Genomic DNA, 16,937 nt, shown 5'->3' with positions numbered 1-16,937 from the left:
TGTTAGAGATGGGAAGGGGCTAGTCTGGGGCTCTGGAGTGCCCGATTTGAATTGGAATCGGGGAGTTTAAGAGGAGAGAGAAACACAGAGAGGCTGGAGGGGCCGGGAGCTGACAGCAGGATGTCTCCGCCCCGTCCGCTCTGTGCCTTTAAGTTGCTCTGTGCCGCCGCCTCTCGTTTCATTTCTGACCCAGCTCTGACTGTCAGAGAGATTTTCGACAGAGTCCCGGACATGACAGACACTGCAGCCGCCGAAACGGCACCTCCTGCCGCCGCCGCCGCTCCACCCAAGGCTCCCAAGAAGAAGAAGGCGGTTCCCAGACCCAAGACCACCGGCCCCCCGTTGGGAGAACAGATCCTCAAGATTGTGGCGGATTGCAAGGATCGCAAGGGGATATCCCTGGCCGCGATAAAGAAGGTTCTGGCTACCAAAGGCCTGGATGTGGAGAAGCTCCGGTCCCAGATCAAATTAAGTATCAAGAGAAATGTGGAAAAAGGCTCCCTGGTGCAGATCAAGGGCACGGGCGCCTCGGGCTCCTTCAGAGTCGCTAAGAAGGAAACCCAGGCAAAAGTGGTAAAGAAGGTGAAGAAACAAGTGACCAAGAAATCTCCCGGAAAGAAACCAGCGGCCAAAAAAACAGCCGGCAAGAAATTAACGGCCAAGAAACCAGCGGTCAAGAAATCGACCACGAAAAAGGCGGCGAAATCACCAATTAAGAAGAAAGCGGCGGCGAAGAAGCCCAAGACCCCCAAGACAGTGAAGGCGAAGGCGAAGAAGGTGGAAAAACCGAGGGTCAAGCCCAAGCCGAAGTCAGCAAAGCCTAAGAAAGCAGCGGGCAAAAAGAAGTAAAAAAATCAAGTGCAACTTGTGACCATCTGAACCCAACGGCTCTTCTCAGAGCCACCCACGTCTCTCAGAAAAGAGCTGATCCCGGAATCAGATGATTCCTGTCCCGGGGCCGGGCTCAGATTTCAGATAGAAATCATTTCAAATAAACCCAGGGTCCTGGTGACTCGCTGATATTCGCTATCCCCGCCCCACCCCCACTGTCTGAAATAAAATAGAGAGAATGGGATGTCCGGGCCAGGCCTCACTGGAACTGGCGTGTGTTCGGCTCCAGTCCCAGTTCATTTTTTCTCACAGATTCAGGGCGAGAGTCCGTGACAGGGTAAAACTGGCGGAGATCCGCCGCTATCACAATTCAAACCCCAACACATGAGATTCTCCAAATCAGCTGGAATAAAGTGTTTGTAAACTGCTGAACCCGTCTGGGAGGGGATGTGTGGGGAGATCGAATCGGGTCTGGGACTGAAATGGAAGGAGGCGGGTTGACTTGTTATAGAAAGGACTGTATTTAGGCAGGAATATTACTGACTGTTAATTGTAACGGGGCTTATTTAAAAGCTCCGGGTTTCTGGGAATCCTTGAATATGAAGCCCGAGTCTGTAAGGGTTTGTGCGGAGCGCTGTGTTTCGGTTCTATTATCGATAAACGGTTTGAAATTGGCGGGTGGAGAAAGCTGGAGGTGGAGCTGGAAGATCAGAGGCCGCTCTCCGCTCTGTCCGTCACTCTGATTCTCTCCTCCCCTCCCTGTTCAATATCTCACTCTGTCTCCTCCCCTCCCTGTTTAATATCTCATTCTGTCTCCTCCAGTCCCTCTCTCACCCTGTGTCTGTTTCAGTCAGGTCGGGGCAGGCTGCATAAAAACGGAAGCAGCATAAGTTTGTGATTCATTCAGCAGCGATTTGAATGAAGAATCATCATGTCTGGCAGAGGGAAAGGAGGCAAAGGACTAGGCAAAGGAGGAGCCAAGCGGCACCGTAAAGTGCTTCGTGATAACATCCAGGGGATAACCAAACCAGCCATCCGCCGCCTGGCTCGCCGTGGCGGTGTCAAGCGGATCTCGGGTCTGATCTACGAGGAAACCCGCGGGGTGCTGAAGGTTTTCCTGGAGAATGTGATCAGGGACGCGGTCACCTACACTGAACACGCCAAGCGCAAGACGGTCACTGCCATGGATGTGGTGTACGCTCTGAAACGGCAGGGCCGCACTCTCTATGGATTCGGCGGCTGAACAACTCGACCCTTTCAAACCCACAAAACAAAGGCTCTTCTAAGAGCCGCCCACCGCCTCACAGAGAGAGCACTGACCTGGGAACGGGGAGAGGAAAGATCTCGGGGTGAGGAAGCAGTTTCCGATATTTAATTAGTATAGGGAGATTCCCCAAAACTCGGTACAGGGAGATCAGAAACAACGGCCCGGGTTCTCGGCCATCCCGAGAGAAGGAGCGGAATTCCAGGTTTCACGGTATAAATGAACAGGCGGTGATACAGAGTCTTTCCCCAGACATTACATTCTCCGCTCAGAGTAAAATCCCTCCTCACTCCCTCTCCCGCTGTGTCCTCTCTGCTCGGTCTTTATTTCCTGCCCTCATTCAATTATCAGTTCGATGTGAAGTTTCTGTTTGAGGAGCGGTTCACCGGGCCGGAACTGACGGGATTTTTGAAATTGAAGCTGGACTTTGTCCCGTTACGGAAAGCAATGACCGGGGCTTTATTCCCGCCCGTTTACAGACAGATCAGAGAATGAACCGGAATGTGAAACAGCCTGAGATTTGAGCTGAGGAGTGGGAAATAATGGAGATTATAAAGAGAGAGATTCTTAAATTGCTGGAGGGAAATGAGATTTTCTTGAAACTGTTATTTGATGCTCTGAAATTGGCGGGCTTTTTGAAATTGAAGATTAATTTCAGCTCAGCCAATTGGGGCCCAATATCTCCCGCCGTTTCGGTCTGACTTGGAGCTCGGTTCAAACCTGCGAATCACAGTCCCTCCCTGACAGGGTGTGGGACTGAAGCCAATCAGAGGCCAGGGGCGGATCCTCTTAGACACTTTAAAAGGCGGCCCCAGAGCTGACTCCGTATTAACAGTCTCTGTGTCTCAGGTTGTGTTGAGATCTGTTCAGAAAATGGCCAGGACCAAGCAGACGGCGCGCAAATCGACCGGCGGGAAAGCTCCTCGCAAACAGTTGGCTACCAAAGCGGCGAGGAAGAGCGCTCCAGCCACGGGCGGAGTGAAGAAGCCTCATCGCTACAGACCCGGCACTGTGGCTCTGAGGGAGATCCGGCGCTACCAGAAATCCACCGAGCTGCTGATCCGCAAACTGCCCTTCCAGCGCCTGGTGCGAGAGATTGCTCAGGACTTCAAGACAGACCTGCGCTTCCAGAGCTCGGCCGTCATGGCCCTGCAGGAGGCCAGCGAGGCTTACCTGGTGGGGCTGTTTGAGGACACCAACCTGTGCGCCATCCACGCCAAGCGAGTCACCATCATGCCCAAAGACATCCAGCTGGCCCGCCGCATCCGCGGGGAGCGCGCCTAAACCCGACCCGGCTTCAGCACCAAGTGCAACAAGGGCTCTTTTCAGAGCCACCAAATCGGCGATGGAAAGAGCTGTGATCTCCTGGGTTGAAATGGCATGTCCTTGAGAAATTTGCTTAAACGGGAAATGTACAAACGGGAGGGAGCAGATATCAGACGGGCAGGGACAGAATAAATACCTCACTCACATCCAAACACAAATTTCACACATTCTTTATTCAGTAATCGCTGACACAATAAACAACTGATCATTCAGCATCTGTTGTATACATCTGGGTAAAATAACAAACCGAGGCAGACTTGTCCGAGGATGGGACGGTAAATAATAACAAGCGTCCCTGGTATTTCTGCATCCCACCCACCCAGTTAACAATTCTGACGGTTCCGGTATTTTGTCTCATTCACCAGACAAACTGCGAATTTCAATCTATTGGAGGTTGGCGACATCTGCGGTCCGGAAGCGAGTACTGCAACAGACCGATATGGATCATTTGTGTTTAACAAGTTATTGTTAGTTTCGCGAATCGGAATCAAGTCCTTTGACTGACAGTAACCAGCCCTTTCATAAATACAGTGGGTGGCTCTGAAAAGAGCCTTTGGGTTATCAGATTAAATCTTGGCCGCTTTACTTGCTCTTGGAGCTCACAGTGCTGGTTTTCTTCGGCAGCAGCACGGCCTGGATATTAGGCAGCACCCCACCCTGAGCGATGGTCACCCGTCCCAGCAGCTTGTTGAGCTCCTCGTCGTTGCGGATGGCCAGCTGCAGGTGTCTGGGGATGATGCGGGTCTTCTTGTTGTCCCGGGCCGCGTTGCCGGCCAGCTCGAGGATTTCAGCCGTCAGATACTCGAGCACAGCAGCCAGATAGACCGGGGCTCCGGCACCCACACGTTCAGCGTAGTTCCCCTTTCGCAGGTGCCTGTGAACACGGCCCACAGGGAACTGCAGTCCGGCCCGGGATGAGCGAGACTTGGCCTTGGCCCGAGCTTTACCGCCGGTTTTTCCTCTTCCAGACATTTCTACAATCTCACAAACACTTTCACAAGAATGACGAATTATTTCCGTATTTACCCTTCTTATAGACTGAAAGGTCATCTGATTGGTTATTCTTTAATACACCTCATTTGCCTATTTCATTAACCAATCAGATTGCTGGGAATCAGAAGAGGGCGGGATTTACCGGCCTCAACGGTCAGACCAGGAATTTGATGAATTTCAAAAAGCCCGCCAATTTCAGTGTAGTAAAGGACCGGATTTCGATCAATGTCGCCCTGAGCACAAGATTTTAAACCCGTTCTTTTTATCTTGTCATATTCAGCGCTACCCGTCACCAATCGCTGGCGCTGTTTAAAATCTGCTTTAAATTATAGCTCATTCTATCATCGCTTTCAAACTGTATGGTTCGGGACAAATATCCCATTCACAGCATTCCGCGAAGGGACACATTTCAATTTAGTCTTTATAAAAGTCTGTGAAAAGACGGACCCGGCCGGAGCTCTCATTCTGCCCCTATTCCGCTGTGTTTCTGCAAGGGGTGGGTTGCTGTTAATATGAGGATTTTCACATCAGCGAGGAAACATTCGGAGATTGGATTCTTAGTTAAATGAAACACGAAGGGAGTGGGAGAGGACAGAATAGTAACGCTTTAAGAGCGAAGCAAAGGGGAAGGAGCGGATCAGTTTATGGGTCAGGGATTTCAACGGGGCAGTTACAGTATCACTTCATTATAAGATTGGAATAATATTACAGTATTAAAATAATCCGAATAATTTAGGAAATGCATCTCCCTCAGAGAGGTTGTGGGTGGCTCTTAAAAGAGCCGTTGTTTTTTTCAGTACATTGTGGAGTTTTACTTGGAGCTGGTGTACTTGGTCACCGCCTTTGTCCCTTCCGACACGGCGTGCTTGGCCAGTTCCCCGGGCAGCAGCAGGCGCACGGCGGTCTGGATCTCCCGGGAGCTGATGGTGCGCCGTTTATTATAATGGGCCAGGCGGGAAGCTTCACCCGCGATGCGCTCGAAAATATCGTTCACAAAGGAGTTCATGATGCTCATGGCCTTGGAGGAGATGCCGGTGTCGGGGTGAACCTGCTTCATCACTTTGTAGACGTAGATGGAGTAACTCTCCTTCCTCGACTTTCTCCGCTTCTTGCCGCCCTTGGCTGGTGCTTTACTCAAGGTTTTCTTGGCGCCCTTCTTGGGAGCTGCTTTCTTGTCCTCAGGCATTTTCAAACTCAATCTCAGACCCAGAAATGACTCAAATCCGCTCCGAGCTCGGATTAAATGGGCAGCCCCACAGCCCTATGGTAATGAGGGATGGGGGAAGGCAATGATTGTGATTGGGTCATTGGGAGTGATGCAACGTCACCTTTTCCTTTCACTCTCTGATTGGTTTCTTCAGATATCCAATCGGATTTAATACCTGCCACCAATCACAAACACGCTCACACTGCACATTGTCCGGTTTCTGCAATTTGTTCCGAACTGTTGCAGTTCTGCTTCCGGCCAGTAGATGTCCCCAAACCCCGGGTCATTGAAGTTTACAGATGAGAGAGGGACAGAAGATAAACTCATTCTTCACATTATATTGCACGGGTGGGATTTAGAAAAACTCGGAATGGAGACGAGCTGCAAGTACATTTTGTTAGACCAAACATTAGTTGTAATGCTGTGTTAAATTCTGGTAATTGATTGAGGAAATATAGTCGATACTGAGGAAGACTGGGACAAAATAAACTTGCAGAACGGCCGTGTAAATGGCCATTGAATTTCAATATCGAAAGGTGTGAGGTGGGGCATTTCGCTAAGGGGAATAAGGAGGCCACACACTGCTTGCAAAATAAGAGTCTGAATGGGGTAGAGGAGCAATGTAAATCATCCTGAGAAATCAGAGAGAAATACTGCGCAATGTACAGTGAAATATAATGGGGCAAATTCACAACTATGGAATGAGTGAAACAAAAACTTTATTATGAATCAATTGTCGTCATTTTTCATCGTCAAAAAGTGCAAAAATACGAGAGTAAACGTTACAGACAGAAACTTCCCTCACATTGCACATTGTCCTGTTTCTGTCACCATGACAGATAATGTGAATTTGTTCCCTCATTACAGTTGTCGCTTACCGCCAGCAGAGGTCAGTCTCTGGTACTGTATATGAGACTGGGATTTATTCTGTATCTGTATCTCTGGTACTGTGTACGAGAGTGGGGTTTATTCTGTATCTGTCAGTCTCCAGGTACTATGTATAAGTGTTGCGTTTATTCCGTACCTGTCAGTCTCTGGTACTGTCTGTGTGTGTGGGATACATTCTGTATCTGCCATTCTCTGCTACTTTATCTCAGTGTGGGATTTGTTCTGTAATTCAGTCTCTGAGACAATGTGCAAGTCTGGATTCATTCTGTATTCTTATTTCAGTTTACAATATTGCATTGAAACTGTATCTTTAACACTTTAAAGTATATACAGTTCTTCATCGAGCATTTAATTTGTAAATATGGATACACTTTTTGATTTTCTTTAAACAAACGACGTGTGTGAGTTTTGGAGTAGTATTACATCTTAATCTCTGAACTCTATTGTGAACGATAATATACCTTTCAATCTGTTCACAATGAAATTACTGGACGAGTATGTAATGTATAGTTCAGTCTGCAATAATGGGATTAATTCTGTATCTGAGTCTAACACTGTATGAGAATTTTTGGACTGGTAGGTAATATGTAGCTCATCCTGCACGAAATGAATTGATACTGTATCTATCAGTCTGATACTGTATTACATTTTTGGACTTGAATGCAATGTATAGCTCAGTCTGCACGAATGGAATTAATACTGAATCTTTCATTGTGATACTGTATGAGATTTTTGGACTGGTGAGTAACATACAGATCAGTCTGTGCTAATGGAATTGATATTGTATCTTTGAGTCTGATAGGGTATGAGATTCTTGGACTGCTATATAATGTGTGGCTCAGTCTGCACTAATTGAATCGATTCTGTATCTTTCAGTCTAATATTGTATGAGATTGTTGGACTGATATATAATGTTGAGCTCAGGCGGTGTGAATAGAATTTAAATTATATCTTCCAGTCTGATCATTTATGATTTTTGGACTCGTATGTAATGTATAGCTCAGTCTGTACCAATGGTATGGATTATGCTTATTTCAGTATAATACTGAGTATTGACCAATATATCTAACATGTCGCTCAGTCTGCACCAATAGAATTTATACTATATCTTTCAATCTGACACTATGAGATCTTTGGACTGGTCTATAAAGTGTAACTCAGCCTGCAGTGATGTGATTGTGACATTCATTCTGTATCTGTAGTCTCCAGTACAGTCTGTGAGGGTGGGATTCATTCTGTATCTGTCAGTCTCTGGTACTGTGTGTGAGTGTGGGATTCGTTCTGTATCTGTCAGTCTCTGTACTGTGTGTGAGTGTGGGATTCATTCTGTATCTGCAGGTCTCTGGTACAGTGTGTGAGTGTGAGATTCATTCTGTATCTGTCAGTCTCTGTACTGAGTGTGAGTGTAGGATTTATTCTGTATCTGCAGGTCTCAGGTACTGTGTGTGAGTGTGTGATTCATTCTGTATCTGCCATTTTCTGCTACATTATCTCAGTGTGGAATTCATTCTGTAATTCAGTCTCTGAAACAATGTGCAAGTCTGAATTCATTCTGTATTCTCATTTCAGTTTACAGTATGGGACTTGAAACTGTATCTTTAATACTTTAAATTATATATAGTTCTTCGTCTCGTGTTTAATTTGTAAATATGGATACACTTCTCGATTTTCTTTAATCAAACATGTGTGAGTTTTGGAGTAGTATTACATCTTTATCATTCACAATAGAGTTCAGAGATTATGTACCTTTCAATCTGTTCACAGTGAAATTATTGGATTGGGATGTAATGTTTAGCTCGGTCTGCAATAATGGGATTAATTCTGTATCTCAATCTAATATTGTATGAGATTTTTGGACTGGTATGTAATATGTAGCTCAGCCTGCACTAAAGGAATTAATACTGTATCTATCAGTCTGATACTGTATTAGATTTTTGGACTGGAATGTGATGTGTAGCTCAGTCTTCAATAATGGAAGTGATACTGAATCTTTCGATCTGATATTCTATGTGATTTTTGGACTGGTGAGTAACATGTAGCTCAGTACGTGTTATGTAATTGATATTGTATCTTTGAGTCTGATGGCGTATGAGATTATTGGACTGCTATATAATGTGTGGCTCAGTCTGCACTGATGGAATTGATACTGTATCTTTCAGTCTAATACTTTATGGGATTTTCAGTCCGGTATGTAATGTACAGGTCAGGCAGTGCTAATAGAATTGATACTGTATCTTCCAGTCTGATCATTTATGAGGTTTTTGGACTCGTATGTAATGTGTAGCTCAATCTGAACCAATGGTATTGATAATGTTTATTTCAGTATAATACTCTATGAGTATTTACTAATATATATAATATGTAGCTCAGTCTGCACTAATGGAATTTATACTGCATCTTTCAACCAGACACGAAGATATCTTTGAACTGGTATTTAAAATGTAACTCAGTCTGCAGTAGTGTGATTGTGAGATTCATTCTGTGACTGTGAGTTCCTGATACTCTTTGTGAGTGTGGGATTCAATCTGTATCTGTCAGTCTCTGGTACGATGTGTGAGTGAGGGATTCATTCTGTATCTGTCAGTCTCTGGTGCTGTATGTGAGTGTGGGATTCATTCTGTATCTGTCAGTCTCTGCTACGGTGTGTGAGTGTGGGATTCATTCTGTATCTGCCATTCTCTGCTACATTATCTCAGTGTGGGATTCATTCTGTAATTCAGTATCTGAGACAATGTGCAAGTCTGAATTCATTCTGTATTCTTATTTCAGTTTACAGTAACGGATTTGAAACTGTATCTTTATTAATTTAAATTATATACAGTTCTTTGTCTAGTGTTTAATTTGTAAATATGGATACACTTTTCGATTTTCTTTAATCAAACATGTGTGAGTTTTGGAGTAGTATTACATTTTTGTCATTCACAATAGGGTTCAGAGATTATATACCTTTCAATCTGTTCACAGTGAAATTATTGGATTGGTATGTAATGTTTAGCTCAGTCTGCAATAATGGGATTTATTCTGTCTCTCAATCTAATATTGTATGAGATTTTTGGACTGGTATGTAATATGTAGCTCAGCCTGCATGAAAGGAATTAATACTGTATCTATCAGTCTGACGCTGTATTGGATTTTTGGACAGGAATATGATGTGTAGCTCAGTCTTCAATAATGGAAGTGATACTGAATCTTTCGATCTGATATTCTATGAGATTCTTGGACTGCTATATAATGTGTGGCTCAGTCTGCACTGATGGAATTGATACTGTATCTTTCAGACTAATATTGTATGGGATTTCCAGTCTGGTATGTAATGGACAGTTCAGGCAGCGCTAATAGAATTGATACTGTATCTTCAAGTCTGTTCATTTATGAGGTTTTTGGACTGGTATATAATGTGTATCTCAGTCTGAACCAATGGTATTGATACTGTTTATTTCAGTGTAATACTGAGTATTTGCTGATATATCTAATATATAGCTCAGTCTGCACTAATGGAATTTATAATGTATCTTTCAATCTGACACTATGATATCTTTGAACTGGTATGTAAAATGTAACTCAGTCTGCAGTAGTGTGACTGTGAGATTCATTCTGTATCTGTCAGCATCTGGTACTGGTTGTGAGTGAGGGATTCATTCTGTATCTGTCAGTCTCTGGTACTGGTTGTGAGTGTTGGATTCATTTTATATCTGTCAGTCCTTGGTACTGTATGTGAGTGTGGGATGAACTCAGTATCTGTCAGTCCTTGGTACTGTATGTGAGTGTTGGATTCATTCTGTTTCTGTCATCTCTGGTACCATACTTGAGTGTGGGATTCACTCTGTGTCTGGCAACCTCTAGTACTGCATGTGAGCTTGGGATTCTTTCTGCATCTGTCAGTCTCTGCAACGGTATGTGAGTGTGGGATTCATTCTGTGTTTGTGTGTCTCTGTACTGTATCTGAGTGTGAAATTCATTCTGTATCTGTCCACAATTATTCTCTCAGATTACATTATGGTATTCAATACTGTAGCTTTAATATCTTAATGTTAAAGTCGTTTTTCTCATTATTTAATTGGTAAATTTAGGATTTGATGCTGGAGGTTTTAATCAGATAATTTGTGTGATTTTGGACAACTATTAAATCTGTATCTCTGTGAGTAATATTGTGAATGGTAATATATCTTTCAAACTCATATGGTGACATTTTTGAATTGGTATATAATGTGTAGATCTTTCTGAACTAAAGGAATTGATACTGCATCTTTAAGTTTTATTATAAGATTTTTGGACTCATGAGTAATGTGTATCTCGATCTGTGCTAATAGAATTGATACTGTATCTGTAAATCTCATACTATCAGTATATTATAAACTGGTTTCTAATTTGTTTCTCAGGTTACACTGTCACAGCATTGCTCAATCTGATAATGTACATGAGTTTTGGACTTGCAATTTGTATTTGAATGGTACACAATTCGAATGGATAAATCGTGTATTAAACTCACGTGAGTGTGTGAGAGAGTTTTGGGCTAGCATACAATCGGAATCTTGGGGTATCTGGGATTTAATTCATGGCTAATGTTGTCCTTTTTTGAAATTGACAATCTGAAAGCATGACTTTGGACTTGGATTTTTGTATCTCCCTGTCAGCGGGACTGAGTGAGGGGGAAATGGAACAGTGTCTGCCTCACCTGCTCTGTTTGACTGTTGGATTGAAAATGTGTCTCTGGAACTTGGGATCAGTGTGGGACTGACTACTTCTGCTGTCTGAGACTGTGGAACTGATGACCTGTCTGTGTCTCTGTGCTCTGTGAGTGATAATGTACTTACTGTGTGTGAGAAGGAGCTGGCTGCACTGTTCCTTTGCCTCGGATGGAGGAAACTTCACATTCATTCTGGCTCCTTCAAGGGTTTGCCTGTAGAAAGTAACATATATCTTGTAACTCAAGAACAGGTGAGGTCGAAAATACAGAAGTGATCAGTTTAATATCTGTGAATAATTATTTTGAATATCCACAAATGAAAACCAGTGATACAAACGGTGTCAGTGTCTGACTCCACTGCAGTCCTGCAGCACTCAGCTTCTGCACACCAGGTGTGTTGGGCGATTTTAAAACAATTTAGTGACATCCCCTCCACTGATCCATGAATGGGACTACCCGATGGGGCAGGGACCTTTGTGCAGGTCAGGTTTCTAATCCCCTCTCCCATGGGACAAACCGTTCAAATGAAAGCAAAAACCGCTGTTTAAATTGTGTCCTTCACACTTCTCACCTGATGCCTGCTATAGATACTGCTTGTCTAACTCCCCACATCCTGACTGTTCACTGTTCATTAACAGGGTGAGACTGGAACTAAACCAGGAACATTCACCACTGGTTTGGGGAGAGAAAGCAGCAATGATTTTAAATAGCAGGTTCTTCCCATTCTGTCTCCCTTCCCCTGGACACACCCTGGACACACACAGCCCGAGAATGGCCTCTCCCTTCCCCCGCTCACTCCATGTTCCGGGACCAGTTCCTGATCCACTCCGCCTCTTACAAACAGCACCCGGACTCCCCCTGACCTTCCCCCGGACTCAATGCCGATCTCTGAGCCCATCTGCGGACACGGTCCCGAAGCGATGAGCTGCTGTAACGAGGCTGCTCTTTGCTCCCTTCCCCCGGGGGCCGTGATCTCTCCATTCCCGGCTGTTTTAAACCATCTTCTTCCGCTCACTGAGGGAATGGCGCCCACAGGCCGAGCTGGGGGAGGGCAGCGCGCATGCGCTCTTCTGCTCACCAACAACCAGCGCTGGGGGCGGGGCTGAGTCACGCATGCGCAGATATCTGGTTTAATTCCCAAAACAAAAATCGATGGAAACTTTCCCCAATTGGAATTTTTCCGAGTCTGAGCAAAGGAAGTGGGTCTGGGGGAAAGGTCAGAGGGAATGGGGTCCACAGGCAGTGCAGGAACAGGCACCAGAATGGAAAACAGATGGGATTCCACCAGTGCCTAACGCTGGAATCCAGACTGACTTTACAATCTCTAACTATTAAACTAGATGTTTCCATCCCTGCTGTTTCTCTCGGTATCTTTTGATGGTAAAGGGGCTTTCAGAGATAAAGTGAGCCAAAGTGAGCTGTGGAATGAGCCAAAGGATCCGGTTTATTTTTGGCCCCTCTGCTGATAAATAAATGTGTGACTCCGAAACTGGAGGGAGGATTTCTCAAACCAATCCTGGAGAAACATGGGACGAAAGTGGGAGTCGGTTAATTTCCTGGCACCGTGTAGGATTAATATCTGACAGTAACAGACCCAGATTAATTTAACCGGAGTGAAACTCTCGGTCACTCAAAGTAATATTGAACATTTACCTAATGTGGAGATGCCGGTGATGGACTGGGGTTGACAATTGTAAACAATTTTACAACACCAAGTTATAGTCCAGCAATTTTATTTTAAATTCACAAGCTTTCGGAGGCTACCTCCTTCCTCAGGTGAACGATTTGGAAATGTATTTCCACATCGTTCACCTGAGGAAGGAGGTAGCCTCCGAAAGCTTGTGAATTTAAAATAAAATTGCTGGACTATAACTTGGTGTTGTAAAATTGTTTACAATTGAATACTTACCTGAGGAAGGAGGAAGCCTCCGAAAGCTTGTAGATTTCAAATAAAAATTGTTGGACTTTAACTTGGTGTTGTAAAATTGTTTACAAAAGTAATATCGAACAGCCTTGAGCTGCAAAACTTCAGATGGTACATCAGGCAAAAGAGGTTTAAATGTGTCCCATTATTTTTGTCACTCTCTGCACTCTCCCTGAGTGTGGGATTAATAATGTGTCTGTCCCTTGTACAATATCAGTGAGAGATGAGATTGCATCTTCTGTCTCTCCAACGGGATCTTTCTGGATATAACGGAACTTTACCGGTCAGTCTGGAACTAATGCTGTTTACGTCTGTCTGTCACTGTGCCTCATCGCTCTCTCTGTCTCTCTCACCGTATCTGCCTCCCTCTCTCTCTCTGGTGCTGTATCTGAAGGTGGATACTGCTATTGAGCGTGATTTGGACACTGATAGGAAGTGTAAGACTGATATTGTCTCTCTCTCTCTCTCTCTCTCGTGCTGGACATGAAGGTGAGATACTGTCTGATATAAAACAGAGAGAATGAGATGTCCGGGCCGGGCCTCACTGTAACTGGGGATGTTTTCGGCTTCAGTCCTAGTTCATGGTCATTCTCTTTTCACAGATTCAGGGCGACTGTCTTTGTGAGACGGTAACACTGGCGAAGCTGCTTTTAGGAGCTACTTTGAGTAATTTGTGTATCTGTACCCCTCGATTCCTTTGTTCCTCTATCCTGTTCAGACTCTTATTATCCAGGCAGTATGTGATCTCCTTATTCTTCATTCTGCATGTTTATTAATGTTCTCTTGCATTTTGACACATTCTTCCTTAGTATTAACTGTACTCCCCAATTTGGTGTCATGGTCAAGACTTGAAATTGTACTTCCGATTCCCGAATCCAAATAGTTAATGTTAATTGTGAACAGCAGTGATCCCATCACTGATCCCTGTGTTAAACCACTTCCCACTTTTTGCCACTCCAAGCTGCTACCCGTAACCCCTATTCTCTGTTTTCTGTTTTGTCGCCAGCTTGCGATCCATTCTGCTACCAGTCCCCTGACTCCACGTGCACTGAACTTTGCCACGAGTCTACAATGCGGTAACTTATCGAAGGCCTTCTGAAAATCTAAATTTATTACATCTACCAGGTTACTCTTTCTGTTACTTATTCAAATAATTTAATAAGATTAGTCCTGCCCTTGTCCTGTTTGTAGATTAAATCTTGGCCGCTTCACTTGTTCTTGCTGCTCCCAGCACTTTTGCTCGGCAGCAGCACGGCCTGGATATTCGGTAGCACCCAGCCCTGAGCGATGGTCACCCGTCCCAGCAGCTTGTTGAGCTCCTCGTCGTTGCGGATGGCCAGCTGCAGGTGTCTGGGGATGATGCGGGTCTTCTTGATGTCGCGGACCGTGTTGCCGGCCAGCTGGAGGATTTCAGCCGTCGGATACTCGAGCACAGTCGCCAGACAGACCGAGGCTCCGGCACCCACACGTTCAGCATTGTTTCCCTTTCGCAGGAGCCTGTGAACACGGCCCACAGGGAACTGCAGTCCGGTCCGGGATGAGCGAGACTTGGCCTTGGCCCGAGCTTTACCGCCGGTTTTTCCTCTTCCAGACATTTCCACAATCTCACAAACACTTTCACAACGAATGAAGAAATCCTCCCGCACTCGCCCTTCTTATACCTTCTGGAGGAGTACAGTGAGGCCACTTGTGATTGTTCTCTCTCAGAGTGTTTACACTGCCCGCTCACCCTCACTGATATTCTATCTTTGAACTGCTGTAATATTGTCCTTTAGTAATATTGCTACTCCTCCTCCTTTCCCTACTTCTCTGTCCTTTCGAAAGATCTTATAGACTTGAATATTAAGCAGCCATTCGCGCCCAGCTGGCAGTCAGGTCTCTGTTATGATTTAATATAATTATTTAACTTTACTCAATGGCTGATGTTAGGTGCGGCAAAATGTATTTCCAGCCGGTCAAGTATTGCAGGTATCGACTGTCTCTTCAGTCCGATATCAGGTGAAGAATTACTGGCTGTTGTGTAATTTCCATTGATTGGGAGTTGGCGACATCTACTGGGCGGAAACGGGAACTGCAACAGAGCGAGAAAGGATCCGTCAGAAACCAGTTGAAATTGAGAACAAAATGCAACAGCCTGCAGTGTCTTTTTAGGGTCTGATGTTTAGGAACTGTTTTAACGTTGCTGATAGTCAGCGATGGTGGTATAGTGGTGAGCATAGCTGCCTTTTGAGCAGTTGATCCGGGTTCGATTCCCGGTCATCACAATTCTTACTAATTTACTTCCTTCAGAAATTCGAAGTTTGCAATCGAATTTGATGCAGTTCACCTGGATATTGTTTCCAAAATATAAACGGGAACCATTATTGTAAAATGTTTTCAACGTTCATTTCTTTTCCCTATAGAAGGAATAGAGGAAAAATATACTGGAAATAGTGAGTTTCCAAGGGTCTATTGAGAGTCAGGAAGGCAAATGTGATGTTAGTCTTTATTTCAAGAGTGTTGGAATATAAGAGTAAGGAGCTCTTGCTGCAATTGTACGATGAGGAAATATTGTCTAAAATTGGCGTATATTCGCTGGAGTTTAGAAGAATGAGAGGAGATCGCATTGAAACTTTTAAAATTCTTAGGCGGCTTGACAGGGTTGATGCGGAGAGGCTGATTCCCCTGGCTGGAGAATCAAGAACCAGAGGTGATAGTCTCAAGATAAGGGACCGTCCATTTAGGATCGAAATGAGGAAAAAATTCTTCACTCAAAGGGTTGTGAATCTTTGGAATTCTCTACACCACAGGGATGTGGATGCTCAGTCGTTGAGTATATTCAAAGCTGAGATCGATAGATGTTGGACTCTAGGGGAATCAAGGCATATGGGGATCCAAGTACCGAAATTACTAACAGTGATTACTAAAGCACTAAAAAAAGTTAAAATTGAGATGAAATTTTGATCTTTGTCTCAAGGGAACGGGAATAAAAAGGAGTTATGTCACAGTTATACAGAGCTCAGGCGAGACCTAATTGAGAGCACTCTGTTCAATGCGGGGGATCGCACTCTCTATAATGGCTTGGAATGAGAAGGGGTTTTTCTCTTTGGGATTCTATGCAATGCGAGGGAATAGGAAAGGGTTTGGTCTTTTCGGATTTTTTCCAGTGGGAGTGAATGAGAAGGGGTTTGTTCCATTGGGATTCCTTCTGCGTGCCCTTGCGTTTACTGGGGAGACCTGTCTGTTGCCAAATTGCTTTGTTTTTAACTTTGTGTACCCTCGTTTGAACCCTAAAAATTAAAGTATAAATGTAATGAAAAATGGAAAGGAAATTCGTCAGATATCAGGTTATCAACGGAGCTTATAAGACCGGTAGCTGCTCGCCAGAGAATGCTGAGCCCGATTGACAATATCAGCTCACTGCCATTAAACGGGTACGGTCACAATACAAACCCAGGAAAATCAAATGAAGCAAAACTGGACATCAAATAAGAAAAGGGCAAACATTTATTTCAGAAGGAGATGATATTTCACAGGCAGTTTTGTAGTCAGAACTTGTGATTGCGTGAAATTGATTGGTGTAATGTTGGACTGAAGTTTACATTCACATCTGTATTAGGTCATTTCCGTTGGGCAAATGGCAGGCAGTCATTTCACAGGTAATTTCCGGTTAGGCAGATGGCAGGCAGTCATTTGACAGGTAATTTCCTTTCGGCAGATGGCAGGCAGTCATATCACAGGTAATTTCCGGTTAGGCAAATGGCAGGCAGTCATTTCACAGGTAATTTCCGTTGGGCAGATGGCAGGCAGTCATTTCACAGGTAATTTCCGTTGGGCA

At 44.5% G+C, this 16,937-nt stretch overlaps 2 protein-coding genes and 1 non-coding gene across 3 annotated transcripts in view; 1 reads left to right on the top strand and 2 right to left on the bottom strand.

Annotated features, from left to right (window-relative positions):
• Positions 1-4,407, bottom strand: part of LOC137318394 (uncharacterized) — a 38,565-nt gene extending 34,158 nt beyond the window's left edge. The window contains exon 1 of the mRNA XM_067981294.1: positions 4,025-4,407. Coding sequence (XP_067837395.1) covers positions 4,025-4,393 — 369 coding nt within the window. The 5' untranslated portion in view covers positions 4,394-4,407. The remainder of the gene's footprint in view (positions 1-4,024) is intronic.
• Positions 4,408-14,328: 9,921 nt separating this feature from the next.
• Positions 14,329-14,715, bottom strand: LOC137318405 (histone H2A type 1-C-like). The gene has a single exon (XM_067981309.1). It carries the CDS (start codon positions 14,713-14,715, stop codon positions 14,329-14,331), a length of 387 nt encoding a protein of 128 aa, XP_067837410.1.
• Positions 14,716-15,312: 597 nt separating this feature from the next.
• Positions 15,313-15,384, top strand: trnak-uuu (transfer RNA lysine (anticodon UUU)). Its single transcript has one exon. It is a non-coding gene; the product is annotated as a tRNA-Lys (tRNA).
• Positions 15,385-16,937: the final 1,553 nt, after the last annotated feature.

This window comes from Heptranchias perlo, unplaced genomic scaffold, assembly GCF_035084215.1.
Source record: "Heptranchias perlo isolate sHepPer1 unplaced genomic scaffold, sHepPer1.hap1 HAP1_SCAFFOLD_70, whole genome shotgun sequence".
NCBI classification, from domain to species: Eukaryota; Metazoa; Chordata; class Chondrichthyes; order Hexanchiformes; family Hexanchidae; genus Heptranchias; species Heptranchias perlo.
The sequence above is the reverse complement of the archived record's forward strand: the minus strand, read 5'-3'. Positions and strand labels throughout refer to the sequence as shown.

Bases quoted from the DNA above. Each gene is read 5' to 3' on its own strand.
- LOC137318405 (XM_067981309.1), bottom strand. From the start codon at position 14,715: ATGTCTGGAAGAGGAAAAACCGGCGGTAAAGCTCGGGCCAAGGCCAAG.